Below are 20,611 nucleotides of genomic sequence, written 5' to 3'. Positions count from 1 at the left end.
ACCTATTCCAATACCTGCACACAAGGGAGGAAGAAATGGGTTACACAGGCAACTTAATTCTGTCATTTTACAGTGTTTGGCTGCTTAGTCTAGAAATGTCCACGGTTTCTGAACGTCAATTTGTGCGTGAGCATTATGCATGGATCACTTATACACCTATAAATGATGCACGTGGTATTTTACACACTATTTAGAGACAGAGGGAGAGATGGAATGTTCTCCCACTTCTATTCAAGGAATATGGATGCCTCATGATATAGCAGGGAAGTAATGTGAGAACCTGAGTGCCTCCTTCAAGCTAGTCCCTTCTAAATACCCCCATGTCTTCCCTTTGGAGCCCCCTGAACTTGCCCTGTGGGCACATCCAAGATACATTCAGGTAAGAACAGCTCTGGATGTTCTGTTCAGACATAAGCAACTAAAACCTTGTCAACTACAAGAAGTGACTTTGCTTTCTTCTCCCTCATTTCACTGCATTTTTGCTACAAGCATTCTGAAAAACTCAAGTCTGAATAACACTATTAAACTGTAATACAAATATGTAGTCAGACTTTTATTAAAATCTGAATAATGCTGTTAAACACCATGCTGAATGGAGCATTGCTACGTTGTGTTTAACAGCCATTGTGACTTTACACTGATTCATCTCATCTATGTGACTGGTCAAGATTTATTACTATAAGATACAGAAAAATGTAGCTTAGAAGGTTCCATAGTAGCAAGACTCCCCTTTATAAAAGTGTCTTCAACAAAAATGGAAGGTGAGTAAAAAATTTTTGAAAACACTGGACAAAGGAAAGTATCATGGGGAATTCCCTCATTTTCAACAGGAGTAAAGGAAGCCAAGTGCACTGAATTTTCTGGAAACTAGCAAGTTATTTCCTTGAAATACATGTTTGGTGGAAATTTTGCATAACTTGCCTTCTAAGTACGTGTTTCTTTTGCTTCTCAGGTGCCTCTCACTGAAATCGAGGGGACACTCTTTAGAGTGCAAGGCTAAGAGGCCACGAAGATGAGAACGATCTAAATGCTTAGATATTAATCAGAGCACAACCTGCCTGTGGGCCAGGAATCCCAGCCTGGACAGCTCTGAGCAATCAGCAATTCTGCATTTGTCATCACAACTGTTTTTACTGCCATTTGATCAGTGCCACATGAGTCCTGACGAGATGATTCTTGGAGTGGATTTTCAATCACCAAACCAATTAATTTTACGGAGAGGACAGTAACAGAAGCAAATGCATTAATCAGATGTCAGTCTGGGGATACATCCTCTTTTTCAAAGTCTCCTTCTATTTGAATATTGACTTGGCTCTCTTCATTGACAGGCTTTAAGTGAATTTGGGAGAAGGAAGTTTAAACTCACCTCAGGGTATTCACAGCAGTGCTGAAAAGGTACCATACTGCCCATAACGGCTGTTCCCAGAACTGACATACAGGCCATTTTGTGATCTGACACCCTGGTCTTCTGCCAAATAACTGCCTGAAACAAATGGCACAGAGTCAAATTTTTGACATTATATTTGTTGAACTCAAGTCATGTCTATGAACATGCATATGCAACTGCACACACACTGTATATGTAACATTCTGTACTTTGACCCTCTGAAAATCACAACTTTCAGTGTTAACCGTCTCGATATGGTACTTTTTGGCATGTCTTCTCATACTGTATTACTTATTTAGGCTCAAAGCAATTGGAAAACTAAGCAAAGCTTGTATTTATGGATGTTACATGGCTAATCTGGACTTCTGTACCTGAAGCAATTGTTAAACACAAATCAATACAAACAGTACTTCTCCTCTTCGGTACACAGCAGTAGGCTTTGTGTTTTTACCGAGCCTATAAATTGAGGGTTTATGATGTGTCTCTAACATGGTGCTCAACATTTAAAGTTTGGGAACTGCAATGCCTATGTTACTTATACTGAAGAGAAAGGCTGCTTTGGTAGAGATCAGGCTTATTAGCTGTCCACTCATAGTCCTCACCTGGATACTCTAGGTCTGTGACAAGCCTGCTATTTAGAAAGGAAAGCAGTTATTTGTCTAATGAAAACTTTGCAAAAGTTAGAAGGATGAAGAAACAACTGCTCTATTTGCTACACGTCTTGGAATACTATTGCAAAAACTTGATAAGTACAATAAGGCAAAGTGAACTTGAACTTGCAACAGAAGTTACCTGTCAAGTCCACTTATGGATACAAAAAGTATTAGCTACTTTAGAAAGTGAAATTTTGTCTCTTGCTAATGACAAGTGCTATAGCACACAGTCAAAAATTTAGCTGAATATGCTGATTCAACAATAAAAAATAGTTTCCTTTGTTGGTTTTCTGCTTCTATGCAACAGACTGTTACATTCAGGTCCACTTTACTTTTGCCACTGTTAGATGCCTGAGTGCATTTCAATGTGCAACCTTCACACACAGAAGAAAAAAAAATTCAGCACGTTGCATTTTAAATCAGATGTTACAGTGCCGCTAAAATTTATGTTTTCAGTAGGTGCTAGGTGTCCAATGAATTCAAAATGAGTTCACAGTATTCTGATATAGGATGTTAACTGAAAGTGTCGTGGGAGAAAAAAATACACAAGCACCCATCTCAAGAAATGCAATACATAGCCTTAAAATTCCACCTGTCCCGTGGGATATTTGCTGGCCTTCAGGGGTGAATTCCACAGAAGAACACAGTATTCCTGTAAAACGATACTCCCCTCCTACAGGACAGGTGGAATTGTAAAGCTTTGAGACTGCTGAGCCTAAACTATTCCCCAAATCTTTAATTTTCCATTTCCACGCACACTCTGTGGCATTTGTGAAGTGGGGCTCTGCAGTCCTGCCTGAATCTAATTCAGCTCCTAGACACCAGCCTGACAGCCCTTTGCACATGCTGGATCACAGCTCAGTCATCCTGGAGCGAGCCTGAACCCCTTAAAACATAAAGGCCAATTTACGTCAGGGAGGGCAGCGAACAGACAAGGGGGAGAAGGAGAAAGGAGCAGGCAGAGCCACGGGCTGGGTGTCCACAGCTCTGGTAGGGAGTCCCCACCGTGCTCCAGCAGCAGAGAGGGGGAAAGGACAGCCCGGGGCTGCCCAAGGCACGCTGCCTCTCAGCCTCTCTCCTCTACACCTGCTCTAAGTCTCCTCAAAGATATTTTGGAGTGATGAAAGAATCTGTCCTCTTCTTTAGAGCTCCTCTTATAAAACATATCCTGTACTGCTTCTATTTTAAAATTGATTACTTAAAATGGAAACACAAAGTGCCAAGCGATTTTTTTCTTTACTGGATATATTTTAAATTAAATGCATGTGACCAAACTGAGAAAGACACTTGTTATATGACTAATATAAACATCATGCTGTTTATTTTAGGTTATGCTAATGTAAGGCTGCAGGTACAGATATAAATCTTAGCTGCTGATTAATGCAAGGTTATTACACTGCTTGACCCGCTAAACGGCTGATACTCAGAACTGTGAAAAGATCACTTGAGTAAGGTGGAAAATGAGAACTTATTAAATGTAAACTTGCTAAAAGTAGATACTGTAATAAGTTCAGACTAGCTTTTCAACTAGTCATATATTTATCAGATATTAATACTCAGTACTACAGACATACTTTTAGAAAATAGTTACCGCTGTAGATTAAATTAAAGCTTACATACTAAAGAGGTTAGGCAATTTCCAATTTCTGTATTCCTAATTTCTACAGTATATGACCACAGAATACAGTGTGTATTCATTTTTAGCCCTGACGGCACATTATGGAGCAACAACACAGGAAGAGCTAGTAATTTAAAGAAAATTATTTTTCTAGTCTCTCCAGATGTATCAACAGGCATTAAAAAAAGTCACAGAGAAACAATGCCTGTTCCACTTATTTTAGAAAGTGCCTGTTTCCGTGAGGTTCCTGCAATACCCTATTTTTTTAACCTTACTTATACCCTTTAGTTTAGCTAAAAATACACCCCCCACACACCCCCCAAATTTTTTTTCTAGGTCATATAAAGCGGGTGTCGAGGATGAGCCAAGGAAGAATCTGACTCCAGTCAGTATGATGACGCTGCAGAAACAGCCTACTCGAAGATATATTATTACATATGCCCCATCTTGGGTTTCGTAGAGCTAGCCAAATATATCCCACCTCTCTCCTTGTTTCATTGAAGGGGATTGCACGATCGAGATATTACAAAATGTTATAAGGTGTATAAAATCTACTGCACATGTACAGAAGATAAGTAGGTCTGTTTGTACCTATTTCTCTCCACCCCATGCAGCCCTAGGACATGCATACTTCGTGGAGGGTGACAACGTACATTTCAACATACATGATACTATGACTCCATGCACACATGGAGTAGGCATCCATTGTTTCAGGATGCATATACAGAGCCCAGAAGGATTCCTTGAAAAATGTATCATGAGTGGAGAAAGACTCACCCTCTTCCCACTGGGGTCCCTGGTATTACGGACGGCACTAAGGAGAATTAAGAGCTGCTCAATATTTTTCTCCTCAAAGACACCAAGGAATGACAGAGAAGAAAATGCAGCCACTCCACATCCCTAACTATCCTTCATATTTAGAACTTCTATCAGCAGCTACAGTGATTTGCAATCACAGACAGAAGGAAAACCTTAATTAGAGCTGAGGACTGGATGCTGTTTCCAACTGCGCCTACTTCAGTAAAACTATGACACTACAAGTTAAACTGACTCATCCCATTATTACTACTTAATGGCAGTAACTTAACAAAGTAGACTTTTACTAGCCAGAAACCACATATTTTCTTAATTTGTTCTGTGACAGTCATATCCTGTAATAAAGCTTGAGGGTGTAAAAGTCTAGGTGAGCAAGCAGTTGCACATGAACTGCAGGCTGGTAACGTAACTTGGGTTAGCTCTGTAAAAGAGAACTGTATTTCACAATCTCTCTAATTTTGTTTTACATGCTTCCAAAATCCTGTCACCCTGGTATCTCACTGCAGACAGTTAACTCTTCAGGCCAGTACACTCCTTAGCCTTCTTGACTTAAAACCTATTAGGCTTCAAATGAAACCATTGCTGCCTACCTGCTGAGAGTAAACAAACAGGAACAAAGCCAGGCAGCAATATCTCAAGTTTGAATTCAGCCCAAGGGAAACCAAAAGACATCACACAGCAGTCCATGTACAATGTCTAGAGTCATTTCAGCTTAATGATGCACAGACACCTAGCCTTTAGGGCTGGCACATTGTGAAAGAAAACCTATCAGCTAAGATCAAGAATAGATCAAGTCTTAACCACATTCTTTAGAATCCCGGTCTTGAAAGTGTTAATGTTTTTCAACTCCATGCCATAATTGGTGTCCTGTTTTAAAACCAGTGGTAAGTTACCTCACTAAAAGAGAGCCCTTACTTAAACCTCTCTTGAAAACAGAAATCACAACCGTTTTTTTCAATTTAGCTTACAGAACAATTATGCAACCAATCAGAATTATTTTCCCCATATATTTTATACTTGCCCCTAAGGAATGAGTTGTCCCCTCCATTCTCTAAGTGATGGTGGGACAACTATTAGTGATGATATGCAGTAAAGAAACTCAAGACACCACTTTTCCACTCATTGGATGCAGCTGACATACCTGTCTATCCCATGGGCATCAGACATTACAGCTATCAAGGGGATTTGCTGAAAGACAGTCATGTTCCACAGCACTGCTCATCCTACAGATTCCAGTGTATTCGCTACTCAGATTTCCCTTTCGTGACACAAGAGCACCTTCTCAATGAAAAGGCTTTCTTGAGCATGACACAGTGGAGAAATGCTCGGATTTGAGAGCTGGGAGGCAAGTTAGGAGAGGAGCTAATAGATATTACAAGGAGTCAAGGATCTTCATCTGGTAACACCTGTCTTTAAAGCCTTTCAAGAATTAGAGACTACTGAGTGTTGCAAGTTTTTTGACTGCTTTAACCACACATGTTAAGCTGTGAGTGTTCAGAGAACCTTATCTCCTCTTATGATCAGGTGACCCACCTAGTGGATGAGGGAAAGGCTGTGGATTTTGTGCACCCAGACTTCAGTAAAGCTCTGGACACTGTCTCCCACAGCATTCTCCTGGACAAAGTGGCAGTCCATGGCTAGGACAGGTACACTCTGTGGGGTAAAAAACTATCTGAATGGCTGAACCCAGAGAGTGGGGATGAACAGAGTTAAATCCAGTTGGCAGCTGATCACCAGTAGTGTTCCCCAGGGATCAGTATTGGGGCCAGTCCTGTTTAATATCTCTCTCAATGATCTGAATGAGGAGATCAAGTGCACCCTCAGTCAGTTTGCAGGCAAAACCAAGTTGGGTGGGAGTGTTGATCTGCAGAGGATTCTGGACAGGCTGGCTGGCTGGGCCAAGGCCAACTGTGTGACGTTCAACACAGGCAAAATGCCGGGTCCTGCACTTGGGACATGACTCCCTGCAGTGCTGTAGGCTGGGGGAAAAGAGGTTATTAAGGTGTCCTGTGGAAAAGGGCCTGAAGTTGCTGGTTGACAGCAGCTGAACATGTGCCAGCAGCGTGCCCAGGTGGTCAAACAGGCCAATGGCATCTTGGCTTGCAGCAGGAATAATGTGGCCAGCAGGCCCAGGGAAGTGATTGTCCCTCTGTACTCGGCACTGGTGAGGCTCCTTGAGTGCTGTGTCCAGTTCTGGGCCCCTCACCACAAGAAAGACATTGAGGTGCTGGAGCATGTCAAGAGAAGGACAAAGATGATGGTGGAGCATCTGAAGCACAAGTGTGATGAGGAGCAGCTGAAGGAGCTGAAGGTGTTTATCCTGGAGAAAAGGAGGCTCGGGGGTGACCTTATCACTCTCTACAACTTACCACTCTCACGTGGGGGTCGGCCTCTCCTCCCAGGCAACCAGAGACAGGACAAGGGGAAATGGCCTCAAGCTGCACCAGGGGAGGTTCAGGTTGGATATTGGGAAAAATTTCTTCACTTAAAGGGTAGTTGAGCATTGGAACAAGCTCCCCTGGGAAGTGGTGGAATCACCATCCCTGGAAGTGTTCAAAAACTGAGTAGACGTGGCACCTCACAATATGGTTTAGTCGGCATGGTGGTTTTTGGTCAAAGGTTGGACTTCATGATCTTGGAGATCTTTTCCAACCTTAATGATTCTATTAAAAGATTCTTCCCCCAGAGGGTGGTTGGGCACTGGAACAGGCTCCTCAGGAAAGTAGTTACAGCACCAAGCCTGACAGAGTTCAAGAAGCATTTGGACAATGCTCTCAGGCATGTGGAGGGATTCTTGGGGCTCTCCTGTGCAGGACCAGGAGTTGAACACGATGATCCTTGTGGGTCCTATCTAACTCAGGATATTCTAAAATTCTATTAAAATCCATTTCCAGAGCAGGAGGAAAAAAAAAAATAAAACCTCCTAAACAATTAAACTACTGCCAAAAACCGGTTTCCAATCCAAATATGTCATTCAGAGGATGTACAACATCACGGTGAATTCTATTTAAATAAATGGGAGGTTTAAAAGCCTTTTGTAAAATAGTAGTTAACAAAAATAACATACCTAACTGTGACTAAGTACATTGCTAAGGAAGAGGGAAAATTCCCATGCAGCTTTGGAAACATCCTTTTTCCACTAACCTTTTTTTAAGTGTACAAAGTGAGTGCAAAAGCTTTGCAAGAGCTAAAGGCATATCCCAGATTCTGCAACACACACTGCATATGTGAAACAGTAATTGTTTTGAGATTTCAGACATATACTGGGCTGTCATTTGAAAAAAGTGATGGATGAGAAACTGGAAACCTCAAGGAATTAGTAATAGGATATAAAGCATTTCACCTCTAGGTCACCAGTTCAAATTCAACCAGGTTGGTAGTGACCAAAAGTAGTTACCATCTGGCAGCTGTTCTCTGGCTGATGTAAATTGAGTTGAGGGTCTCAGCGCATTTCCTAGTGGACAGGTGTCCTCAGCACAAAAAAACACCATAATTAACTCTCTGTTTGGCTTTCTCAGCAAAGCCACTAAACAACGAATAGAAGTAAAGACTGAGCTGTATTCCAGGTCAGCATAAAAGCATGTTGGCTGCAGAGCACTGCAGATTCTTAATCATAATTCCTCTTTATATTTTCAGACACGCAGATTAGGGAAGGACTTAATTTATCATCATTAAATGGAGTGGCTTTTCCAACTCAAGACAGGGTTCATGTGCTGCTATTTCTGCACAATACAGATTTATTTTCAACATGCAGCTACAGCAGAGTTTGGAATTGCAATGAATGAGTGCAAAGCACACTGACATTATTAAAAATGGTAAATTTACCCTAATGCACTCACTCTGTCTCAAAAATCCACACTTATTACAGAGGACAGAGACACAGACAAAATCCCTTGGGTTTGGATTATTTGATACAAACTATTGGTTAAGATTATGCAACTTTGTAAATAAGAGGAGACTTACTGTAAATTAAAAAATGAAGATGGCATCTGTTAAGTCAACACCACCAACAAAGGGTTTTGGGGAAGAATACCACCCCCAGTTATTTATAAGAGTTTTTAAATGGACCATGTATCACAAAGTTCTGACTCCCGACTCTTTCAAGAAACAAACAATACACAGTTCCAGGCAGAACCGTGTGTGACCAAGGCTACAAAGTGTTACGCATGAAAAACACTGGGGAAAAAATATTCCCTCATGCAGAGTTTTCCTCAACAGGAACTGGAAAATTTACTGAGCCTACTTATGGCCGATCTGTGCTCTGCATAAGACAATGGGACTACTTGGGCATGGTATGACCTGCTGATGGGCACCATCTAAACCACTTGCTGCCATAATTTTTTTGGAATAGCTCTGGAACTACTAAAAGCTGTGTTTTACCACCTTGAGTGAAACAGAGCCAGAGCTCATAGGTGGCTGGAATACGGCATTTCGGGCTGAAGGGTTTGACGCAGTTTAAGCAGTGGCTGACTTTGAAATGTTCTTAGCACGCCTTCAGATAACATTAACTTTAAATAAACTTGCTGGATACTCATGTAAATTATTTCCATTTGGCTGTCTCATTATTCAATATGCTTTCAAGGAACATGGTGATGAAAGAAGAAAAATACCTCTTTCTAACATAACCATACTGGCAAGAGGATCAACATTATCAGTATTCAAAGAATGTCTTGGCAGGATAAACCTTCATAAAAAGAAGGAGCACTAGCTAATCCAAGTTGTCAAAATAGCAATAGTACTTCAAGGGTTGATCTGCAAAGTGATTCATTATTTATTGCTAATGCAAACAAAACATTCTGAGCAGAAAGAGCAACCGATTACTTCCTATCTTGGAAACCCACTGATGGAGAGTACACAATAAATGAACCCTAGGAGGACTGATAAAAGAATACCTATTTTCTTACTTACTAAAAAACAACATAAAGGCTGGAAGAGCACTGTCTGATTTCTTTTCTGTGAAGAACCACACTTAATGGTAATATTTTCCAAACTAAACACAGACATGAAATGCAGCAGAACAAAAAGAAAAATTTCTGGAAATTTCATTCAAAATCATAAGATACACACCTTCTAAAAAAACCCAGCCAAATGTGGTGGAAATAAAACATGCTATGTATCGTGCATCCTAAAATTATATATATATTTGACAGCTCTATAAAGAGGCCTGACTTGTCAAAATGAGTTTCTGCTGGAATCAATTAGGCAACCATTTTCAGATGCCTAACCACAGACATTTCTGTGACAGCTTCAGCCTCATTACACTCTTCCTTGCTGAAGTGAGGGTTATGCCTCCATAGACTCACAGAATGGTTTGGGTTGGAAGGGACCTTAAAGATCATTCAGTTCCAACCACCCTGCCATGGGCAGGGACACCTTCCACTAGACCAGGTTGCTCAAAGCTCCATCCAACCTTCCATGCTCCTTTACCTTCATATAAAACACAAGACTTTAAAAACTGAGGGGATTTGCTTTTGGTTTGGGTTTTTTGGTTGTTTTTTGTTTGTTTGTTTGGCGGGGGTGGTTTTGGTTTTGTTTTCTGGTGTGGCTTTTTTTTTTTTAAGTACTGTTTTTGTAATTTATTGAGAAGATTTCTTTGAGATACACTTTCATTTACACCTTTTTCACTTACTACCCTTTCTAGTCTTTCAACCCATCTTTCCTTGTCTCCTTCTGTTGTAGTTCATCTTGCTCTTTTAAGCCTCAGAACGTGATCTTACTCCCAATGTGTATCTTCTTCCGTTGCAACAGAAAGCATTGGCTCAGCCGTAAGAATTTGGGATTCTAAGAACTCCTCTGAATAACTGCACATACAAATTGTCTTTTAAATGAATATGTAATCTATGAGATAGAAGAAAAATAAAGCCATTCCAAGAAATTGATTCTTTCTACTGGCAGATTTCAAACAAAAATATAATAGACACAAAAAAAAAAAAAAAGTCAGGCAACAACCCTATTCAGCAGAGTATTACTGTAGCACAGATATGCTGTAGAATCAGTATAGAAAAAACACCTTCTGATTGGAATTAATAACTGCAATGACAATAATAGTTAGCATCTAAAGGAATAGGTAAAGAATATTCATGTTCTGTGATAAGCTAAAACAAATGCACATTGATCTACTGCAAGTGGCTATACATTGGAAATTCAGAATTTCAAATTTCCTAAAAGGTATGATACAACAGGTAACAACTTTTTATTTTACAAGGAATGACAACCTCAGTAGCAAGACAGGAATTTGGATTCAAATTTTTTTACATTCAGTTCAGTTTTTAATTTTCAGACTATTTTAAAGCATCTCCACAGAGAGACTTACACCTTCTGTCTGACTTCTTAAGCCTTTAATTTTCCCATCGCAGCAGTAGCTACTGAGCGACCTCTTGTGATGAAACATTTGAGCACTTTTGCACTCGCCTTCTTTTTTTTTCCTAAAGAAATTAAATGAACAAAAGGGCAGCAGTGCAAAATGAAGAGTCAAAAAAATCAGCACCGTCTCTGCCATTACAATGAATGACACTGCCTGAACTGGGTATTGAAGAACATATTTCTGAAGCAAGTAGGACAGGCAGTCAAAAGCAACATGCAATGGCAACTGTCACGCCACTCTTCACACCATTTTTGCAGTAAGTACTGTGAAAAAGACATGTGATCACCTTCTTGCACATCATTGTCACTGCATTAAAATAAGCAGAGAAAAAAACCCCCAACATATGCAATAATCTATTCAAAGGCAATGAAATCAAAATACTATAAAAAAATCGTTTGCAACTTCCAAGAGAGGGCAAAACCAAACCACCAATAAAGACACAATTAGTTTTATTAACTAACATTTAAGACCAATATTGTGAAGCACTGCTAGATATGTCAAGGAGCTCAGCACAATATTAGAAGCAGATACCCCTGGAGATCTCTGGTTTCAAACTCTCAGTGCTCCCAATGAAATAAGACTGCAAGCAGCTACACTTCCTCAGCTCTGAAATACTCATTCTGTAGCCAGCCAAAAGGCTGGCTTTTGTTTTTCACAGTACTTACACAGCGATATTTAGAAATACACACATAAATATAATCAGAGCATGTTAAACAACTCCAGAAAAGGAAGGGCAATATGTTTTCATTTCAGGAAAGCACACAGTGCCATTTATTATTCCCACTGAAAAGGAACTGAAGTGAGAATGTTTGGTTGATAACTGATCAAAACTGCTCAATGTACGGCCGCATTTCAACAAATAACACTATTCTAGAACAGAAACAGAACTGCTGAGGGATCTGGCCACGAGATGTCACTCTCTGCTTTGTGGCAGCTTGGAAATCGATTAGCACAACTTTCTTCTCTGAGGTGTCAAAAGCCAAGGTACGGCCAATGGAATTCACTATGTTAAATTTGGATCAGGTAGAGGCAACTGCTCAACACGTCATTTCTGTGGCTGTGTGTCTAATTTCTGTAGCTGTGCTGTAGAATTACCATTCAGTATGCTGTGAAGTCAAAACAGCCTCCAAGTAGCCTCTGAATTCGTTCCCCCACATCTAAACAAAGAACCACTAGCTTAACTAAAGCTCTTTGTTATAACATATGTTACTGTTCTTACACCTGGGTACCAAATTGTTTGGAATTTTTTAGCTTTTTAAAATAAAATCATGGTTATGTATTGAGCTCTTATGACAAGCTACCTGTATGATCTATAGTGTCTATCCAGGTAAATAGCATAAACAAGTAAGTTTTCTAAGTGTTTTCAGTTGGCTTTGGTTAACCTTTGATTAGGTGATCACCACCACCATCTTTACTAACCGTTAGCATGTAAAATAATTTTTACACTTCATATATGTAACCAGGCATCTGTTAGAAGACATCAAAAATATCTGAGCCTGAGTTTTAGAAGTTTAAGATCAAAATCTGTAACCATTACAAATACACAACTATGAATGGAAAAAATAAGTGGAAGTCCTAAACAAAGCTATGATGCAAAAAAATTCCCAGGAATTAAAGATTTTATGTCAATATAAGATGAACTGCATAAATTCATCAGAAACTCATCCTTAAGACACCTGATAGAGGAAAAATCTCATTATTACCTTATTATGTATTAATGTTACCCTCAGGTCCGGTTTTATGATACCATATGCTGTCAGCAGATCTTGGACTTTTTTTAGCTCTTCCTTACATTTTCTACTTGTTGAGTAAAACTGCTTTCTTACTGGAAGATTCTTGAACAAATCTAGGACTGTTACTGTGGTACCTGCAAGCAGGTGATAAAAAAATAAGTAGAAATTACACTGAAAGCACATCACGGGATATTGAGGAAACTTTATTTTTACTTAAAGAGACCTGTTTGTATGCTGCTGCATACAAAATAAATTCAAGTAATGCTAAATTAGGTTATTAGCATGAGAAGAAATATACCAAATTAGCAGTCACCCTCCCCAAAAAGGCATCTATAGACCTCAAGAGCTCTGAGACTGCAGCATTAAGTTTTTTTCACACACACTGACAATTGCGAGACTCAGCACTAAATAAAGCCGAAGACTCTTTCAGTGCGTATTAAGTTAGCTTTCATTAGTAAAATGATTTCAGACTAGAATCTAATCACACATATCTGGAGACAAAGGAACACAGTGCTTCATTAAGGGCCTTCACAAGCATTTGCTTTAGGGTATTTCCTGAAGAGCCTCTGTTCAAGGTACAGTACAGAGGGAGGAGGAATATTCACCTACCAACACAATCACATGAATTCTGAACCCACAAGGATATTGCAAAGTGTTAAATATATGTCACAGAATGCAGTCAATCATTCAACAATTTTGACAAAAGAGAAGGCAATGCAAAATGTAGTATTTTCCATGGCTGGAATATGCTAGTCTAAATCTTAAAAAGAATCCCTAGTTAAAATTAGCTACACATCCTTACTGCAGGTTATAAAGAACTAATACTTTGCCTGGTCCTACAGCCAGGCTGCTTCCAGCAATTCCTTTGTACAGCAGCAGGGCAAGTCTTCCTCCTGTAAGCAAGGATTTTGCTATGTACAGAAACATAGTTCTGTAGTTTGGTCCTGAACAAACCTTTCATATAGACCTGGAGAACTGAATTTTTATAGTTTTTATTTTCTCTGTCAGCTTGAAGTGAGTCAAAGAAGGAGAAACTAGTTTATAATTACTATTTAGAACAACTTCCAAGCCGTATTATTTCTTGCAATATGACAACACATTCTCAGCTGACAGACATAAGGCAAGAAGTGTTTACAGTTGCAAAGATTTCATACTCAGCCTTCAAGTACAGAACAGGTATTTCAACATCAGACAGAGCCTCAGAGAAACACAAAATACTCCTGTTACAGTGCAACACCAGAATAGTGATATCCTACCTTGTCCTAGATGGGAAGGCTTTTTAGAAGTTACATGCCCGTTGCTATTCAAAGCATACTGAGTGCTGATATCATCAGTAGCTGTCTTGGTTGTGACCAAAACCTGAAGAGAGTAATTTTTAAAAAAACTTAGTTAATCAGGGATAGACAAAGTTCAGAATGAGCTTAGACAAGCTTTGCTACCACTCTCACCACTGCATTACTTTAGTCTCCATGATTACATTTAATTAGTTTATAAAATTTTTCTTCTAGAGGTGTTTCTTACAGGCACAGAAACATTCTGCATTACTTATTATTCATGTTTCCATCCATTTAACTAAAAGCATTTCTATCACACTAATACACAAAGCATAGCAATTCCTTCTTCCTACAACACACACTGCTCTGTCTTCTATTCTAACATAGGTTAAATAAACAACTAAATCAATTGACAATTTGGCATTTTCATCCTCTGTGAGAGAGAAGGCAGCCTATGACATCTTAAATTTATGTGAGATCCAACAAACTTAACAACTACTCTCTGTGTATTATCTCTCCACACCCAAACATATCTGGCAATCACTCACTGCATGTTTTGTAAGCTATTAAGGTAATACACAGATGGCTTTAGCAAGAGCAGTTGTAAACCAGAGTTCAGGCACCAACATTTTGAACAGCAGAGCCACTGCACTTTAACCACCTGAAAGACAAAGTTTATCACACGTACAGTGCTTCGGGATATTTTGGGTTATTTTAGTGTCTCGTATGAATCATTTAGAGTTAAGTCATAGAGAGAAAAATAGCAATTGGTTAATTGGAAATGACAGTATTACAGATCTACTTAAAGGCCTCCTTTAAATATTAAATACCTCCACACTGAAACTTCAGGGGGCAGTTTGGGTAGGCAGAATGCAATGAATGCCAGAAGTGTTTAATTAATATAATTACTGATACGAGGATTGAAGTAATACCTATTAAAGCACTTCATACACTCAGGCCACCTCCCATCTCTTATGAAACGTACCATAGAGCTGATGAGAAGCTCAGAACAGATGGCATGCTGCTCTGACCACTCATTGGAAGGAACCAATGATTGAGGTCTGTCATCATCTATCAAAACACCAACACTTTTGAAAGCATCTTTGGAAATCTCTATCCAAACACACAACCCACTTCTGCTTAGTGCAATGTGAATGTAGCCCAAGGCAGCAAGGAGTCAAGCTCTAACATCATCTCTCCTGACCTCAACAGTTGATGGTTCCAATCAGACACAGAGATCAGTATCTTCTTGCAGGATCTAATCCTTGGCAGATTCAAAGAATCCAAAACTTGACCTTGGTGCAGTATGAATACAGAAAGGCAGGGCACAACAGATCTGCCAAATGCTGTGCCTTTAACAGCCTGAACACTTTTCAGATGGTTTTGAACAAACTAACTTACTTTCAGCCAACAAGTTAAATCATAAGTATCAGTACAGTGCCAATCCTCTTAACATAAACATATGGATCAGACTCAGACATGCCAAAGTAGCAGGTTCCTGTTTACTCATAGGGACAAAGTTTGTGCAATTGCAGTCACATACATGTCAAAGAGCAATAAGGAGCCCAGCAAGATCCCATGACTGCTGATCACCTAGATAAGAAGGCAGAAATGGTTACTGGAATGGTAGCTATGTGGGCTGAAATTATTTCTCCTGGCCACCACCTGCTGCTCCTCACTTTGATCTACCCTAATTCAAGTAGCAAATTCAGCCATACTCTTTGACATTATATTCCCTGATACAAAAGAAAAGAAAATACAACCCAATCTATCTCTGACCTGTTCTGACTGTGGAAAATAAACAGAGCATTGCTGTGACCAGTGTGACAGAAGGGCAGGACTGACACTGGCAAGAAATTCCTATGACATGGCTTCTGGGGCTGGGGGGAAAGGCAGCATACACATGCCAAATGGTTCAGAAAGCATATCCCCGGCAGGCCGCTGGAACATTTCAAGCCTTTGCACTGGTATTTTAATAAAACTTTCACAAACACATACAGACAAAAGAAATCATAACTCAAAGACCAGACACATTTATAGCAACCGCTCACCTCCGATATGCTGCAAATTGACCCCAAAGCTTCCCCACGGAAACCGTACGTTGTCAACCTCTCAAGGTCCTCAGAAGAGCTTATTTTTGAGGTGTAGTGTTTAATGGCCATAACAGGAACATCCTCAACCTTGATTCCACTGCCATTGTCTCTTACTTCTATTTTGTTAAACCCGTAATTGTCCTGAAAAGAGAACAAAACACAGTGGAGCACTAAAGCAATCAAATTAAGACACAGGTTTGAAGCAGCCAAGGTTACACCTTCCAGCCATCCACACAGAAGCAGGAGTTTTGCTTAGTGGGAGGAACTGAGCAAACATTAAATGTCTCTTGTTTAAGAAAAAAAAAAAGAAAAATACAACATGTAGGATAATAGTGATGGTTTCTCTAACTAAATAACGTAATTCATACATTGTGGTTTGGAAACAGCACGTTAACATAATTTCTGTTTTAATTTTGCCGTATTTAAGCAAAGATTTTTTTAAACGACGATGAAAGTTGCAAAACCTAAGCTCAAAAAGAGACCTATATCTGGAAAGCTAAAGACTTCTTCACCTCTTTTCACTTCTCTTACCTACTTGGTATCAATTTTTTTGAAATCACCCAAATGCAGCCCTGCACCCATTAAAGTCAGTGCGCTCTCACTTAGAACCATTTTCAATTTCAGTCTTGATTTATGCAATTTCATTACTTCAGTAGTTTTCCAGGTTCTATGGTCTGTCTCAATATACAGAAGTAAAATTCTAATGGGGGGCAAGGCACGAATGACAACAGTAATAACTTTGTAAAGAGATATAATACTTTACAGAAAGAAGTAAAGGTTCCTAGAGGCTCTTTTAAAACAGCTTTCAAGGAAGCAAAGCTCAATCTTTGTGATCTACCTTTACATATATGCAATACATATTTTACTGAATTCCAATTTAAATATGTCATTTCAGTAAGCACCAGCAAAAACAGGGTAAAACTCTAAAAAGCCAGGTATTTACAACAGCTAAATGCAAGATGGAATTCGGGTTCTGTAACATCTCCAACAGGTGCAGCAAAAAAATGCTTCCTTAGAGCTATATTGTAATGTGCACATGTGAATTGCACCCAAAAGAACCACAAGCCAGGAGGAGAAAGTACTCAGAGCTACAGGATCACCAACTGAACTTCTGCTACAGAAGCACAACTGGTTCTTTGAAAAGATTATGATGCAACACAGGGAAAAATGTGTTGTCATGTGTAATACATCTAGGCAGCCGTAAAACTGGTTTTGCTTAAAAGAATATCTTCAGTAGTGGCTTAATGGACAGAGTATGCAATGGTTGATCACTGAAAGCTGACTGATTAAACAGAACAAACTTTGCTGTCTCATCTGGGCCTATACTGAAAACAGTTATGAAAAAAATATAATGTACTCCCAAGGTTACTTCCTGAAGTAAAAAAAAGATGCAATTAAAAACAAAAGAAAGGTATCTAAAGATATTATCTGTATTCACAACAATCTGCTTTAGGAAACATCAAAAGCCTCTGAGGTATCCACAGAAGCATATATATTTAATTAACTGATACACAACAGAAATGTGGGTACATTTCACTTGCTGTATTAATGAACAGTGCAAAAGCTGTCTTCGGGTGAAAAAACAATGCTTTTGCTTATCTTTGAGTCAACCTCCTACTGGGAAGCAAAACAGAACGTAAGCAGTACACCTCAACTGAACACAAAATCATATAATATATCTCTCATAAGGAGATATAGGCAGGAAGCCTTCTACCCTGCTGCTGTATGTGCTAGGGAAGGATTTGAGAATTTTACAAAATGTTTACTTCCACACCACTTACCTGTTTAGGAAAAGTGAGATTTATCTTGAATCAAAATGTTACACGAACGATTCTCTATTTTTTTTCTAATGTTATTAATTTTCACTTGCACATGTTTTAAGTAAGTATTACAGTGCTCAAACTCTGTATTCTGCAACACCTTCCTCCATGACCTAAATACTACTGAGGTTATGATCCTATGAGATGTTTAAGTTGCTCTGCCAGATTACTGATGTCAAACAGTATGATTCATGTTGATACACAGTGCAAAGATGCTCAATAACATCACCTATGGGAGTTTGGTCAATCAAGAAGGTAACAACAATAAAACACCAGCCAAAGCTTCCCACTACAGCTGACCACTGCCATGGTTTCTACCTGAGAACCATTCCACCTGCGAGGTAACTCCTGCCTGTGAGTCTCAAAAAAAGTCATTCCTATGTTTGTTCAGGCAAATTGTGTAACAAGACCGAAGGAATCAACTAGCCTTCCTAATCCATCTGAAAAGGGTTAAATCAATGAAAATGCTGCAGTTTCGCAAAAGCCATCAAGCTGTAAAATGGAATTTCAAAGTTTCCCTTCTCTATTGTGACTTTGAACTAATCCAGAGTTAGTGTGGTCACTGGACCTCTATTACACGGTCAGAATTATTTAAATTTCACATAAAAGAATACCAGGAAAAAAATTCATTGTTTCACAGTATTACTGTCTTGAGTTGCATAGAGTGCAGGATTTCGCTTCTCCCCTAGTACCCACAGGAGAACAATCAGCAAATCTCTTTCACTCACTGACAACCTGTGTAAAGCCAAGTTTGTTTCTTTAGAACTACACTGATTTGGACTGGGCTCGACTGACAAAGAATGTAACTATGCAGATGACTCATGCACTGAAAATGGTTGAAAACGCTGTCTTTAATTGATTTGGGACTTATCACTATGAAAACAGGTGGTTGCTGTGCCGTGAAAGCCACACCGATTAGAGAGAGGCTTTCTCCTCCAGCTATCTGCACATCTGTAACAGCACACCAGCACAAGAGACAAGGTCTGTTTTTCCCATTCTGGAAGGCTCCAAACCTTCTCTGTTGACTTCTTGCAGTTACTGCTCTGCTCAATATCAGATCAATCAATCAGATCACAGGATCTGATTCCAACACCCTGCCCCCCATAACTGTGCGCACACTACTCACTTCGGGGCCACTCGTGAGCAAGATTCTCTGAAATCTAAATATTGAGAGAAGACAGAGGTCATGACAGACCATAGTGAAGACAGAGTAACTTCAGCTCACTTAAGGCAGCAGCAAACGAGCCTGTTTCTCAGCATCTGCAGGAAACCATTCTCAGATGGAAGACACTCGAGACTCATTCAGAAAAGGCAGCAGACATGGACAAAGAAACAAGCAGAAATTGAATTGCCCTCCTAATGAAAAGCACTTGTCCAACACTTAATTCAGTAATATCTTATACAATTATTTGCACTGAAGGAAACTGGATGCAGCTCTGGATACATCCATTTATACAGGATGTTACAACACTTCTCTCTTACTAAGCAGGAGACGCTGCTACCATACAGCTGTTGACAAAACACTGCAAAACCAGAGATATGACAGCAAGAATAGCTAATCTGTTGGCCATTTTGCCCCATTTGGGAAAAAAAAAATCAAATTCTTTATGTTAAGTAATATTTTCTATTGTCAGAAACTATCCTTCAGTGACATGCCAACTTTTTTTAACAGCTTATAAAAAGGAAGTGTTAGAAGTAGCCAGAGCTAACCATGCTAATTTAGGGACCATGTGGTAATTTATATTACAAAAAACTCTAGCATGGCCATCAACCTTTTCCACTGTTTCCATTTTCACCTTCCTTACAATATTTTGTAATGAGCATTAAATATGTCAGTCTAGCAGTAAATTTAAGTTCAACATCTTTTAAAACTAGCTATTAGTCATAAAAAATTAAATTTTAAGTAGGAAAACGAATATTAAGGAAGTTGACAGTTTTTTCCCTAAGATACACTCAGAAGTAGAAATATGCCCTACTGTTTCAGCAGGGCCTGAAAAACATTAATGGAAACTAATTTTGGATCATTTTTACGTGAGGTAAAAACATATCTGTATAAATACTATTAATACCTTGCCATTCCCCAAATCACAATGGCCTAAAAAATACATTTGCAGTGGAACAACTTTCTTTGCATCTTATTTTACATCCAACTCTTTGTAAGAGAAAGAAAAGGGATTTACCAGCTTAACATCAATACTTGTGGCATTGGCATCCAAGGAATTTTCTATCAGCTCCTTCACCACACTGACAACTGAAGTAATCACCTGAGAACTTGAAAGGAGACGAATAGTCTCTCCTGGCAGCTGCTTCATAGTGGAATAAGATTCAGGGAAGCTGCACAGAAAATAAAAGAAAAAGAGTGTAACAGGAATACTACAAATACACATTTCTAAGTAGCCATTTCACAGCAACTTGTAAATGTTGACAAAGCACAACATTGTGGCTGGAGAGTAAAATTTTCATGTTATAGTAGGTCCCAGCTTTCTCTGCAGTCAGTAAGTGTCGGGAAAGAAGTGGGGAGGCAACACAGTGGGGCTGAGGGGAAAGTCATATCCAATGGCAATGTGATCTACTGGCAAAAGCAAAAACCAAACAAAAAACTTCTTAATTACAACCCTGTCTCTCTGATCTGATGTACCGTGTGTCCTTAGGCAGGTCAGTTTATTTCTGTGTCACTCTATCTCTCACATTATCAACCAGTGGAGATTTCTTTTTTTTAATCACTGGAACCCAAAGAGTTATAAAATTCTTGCTGTATTATAGAGACACTCTAACATGAATAGATTGTAAGTGGATCACTGAATTTTCGTATATATTTCTGTTTAAGCACCCAAATCAACACAATTAACCAAG

The 20,611-nt window shown here is 39.2% G+C and overlaps 1 protein-coding gene across 5 annotated transcripts in view; it reads right to left on the bottom strand.

Annotated features, from left to right (window-relative positions):
• PMS1 (PMS1 homolog 1, mismatch repair system component) overlaps positions 1-20,611 on the bottom strand; it is a 44,976-nt gene that overhangs the window by 22,612 nt on the left and 1,753 nt on the right. For all 5 annotated transcript variants that reach the window (XM_032693947.1, XM_032693945.1, XM_032693946.1 and 2 more), the window contains 5 exons: positions 19,939-20,092; positions 15,897-16,079; positions 13,828-13,930; positions 12,542-12,705; positions 1,367-1,483 (listed from right to left, as the gene is read on the bottom strand). In XM_032693947.1, coding sequence (XP_032549838.1) covers positions 1,367-1,483; positions 12,542-12,705; positions 13,828-13,930; positions 15,897-16,079; positions 19,939-20,070 — 699 coding nt within the window. In that variant the 5' untranslated portion in view covers positions 20,071-20,092. The remainder of the gene's footprint in view (positions 1-1,366; positions 1,484-12,541; positions 12,706-13,827; positions 13,931-15,896; positions 16,080-19,938; positions 20,093-20,611) is intronic.

This window comes from Chiroxiphia lanceolata, chromosome 7 (genome assembly GCF_009829145.1).
Source record: "Chiroxiphia lanceolata isolate bChiLan1 chromosome 7, bChiLan1.pri, whole genome shotgun sequence".
In the NCBI taxonomy this organism is placed as follows: Eukaryota; Metazoa; Chordata; class Aves; order Passeriformes; family Pipridae; genus Chiroxiphia; species Chiroxiphia lanceolata.
Note: the sequence above shows the minus strand (reverse complement) of the source record. Positions and strands in the feature narration are given on the sequence as shown.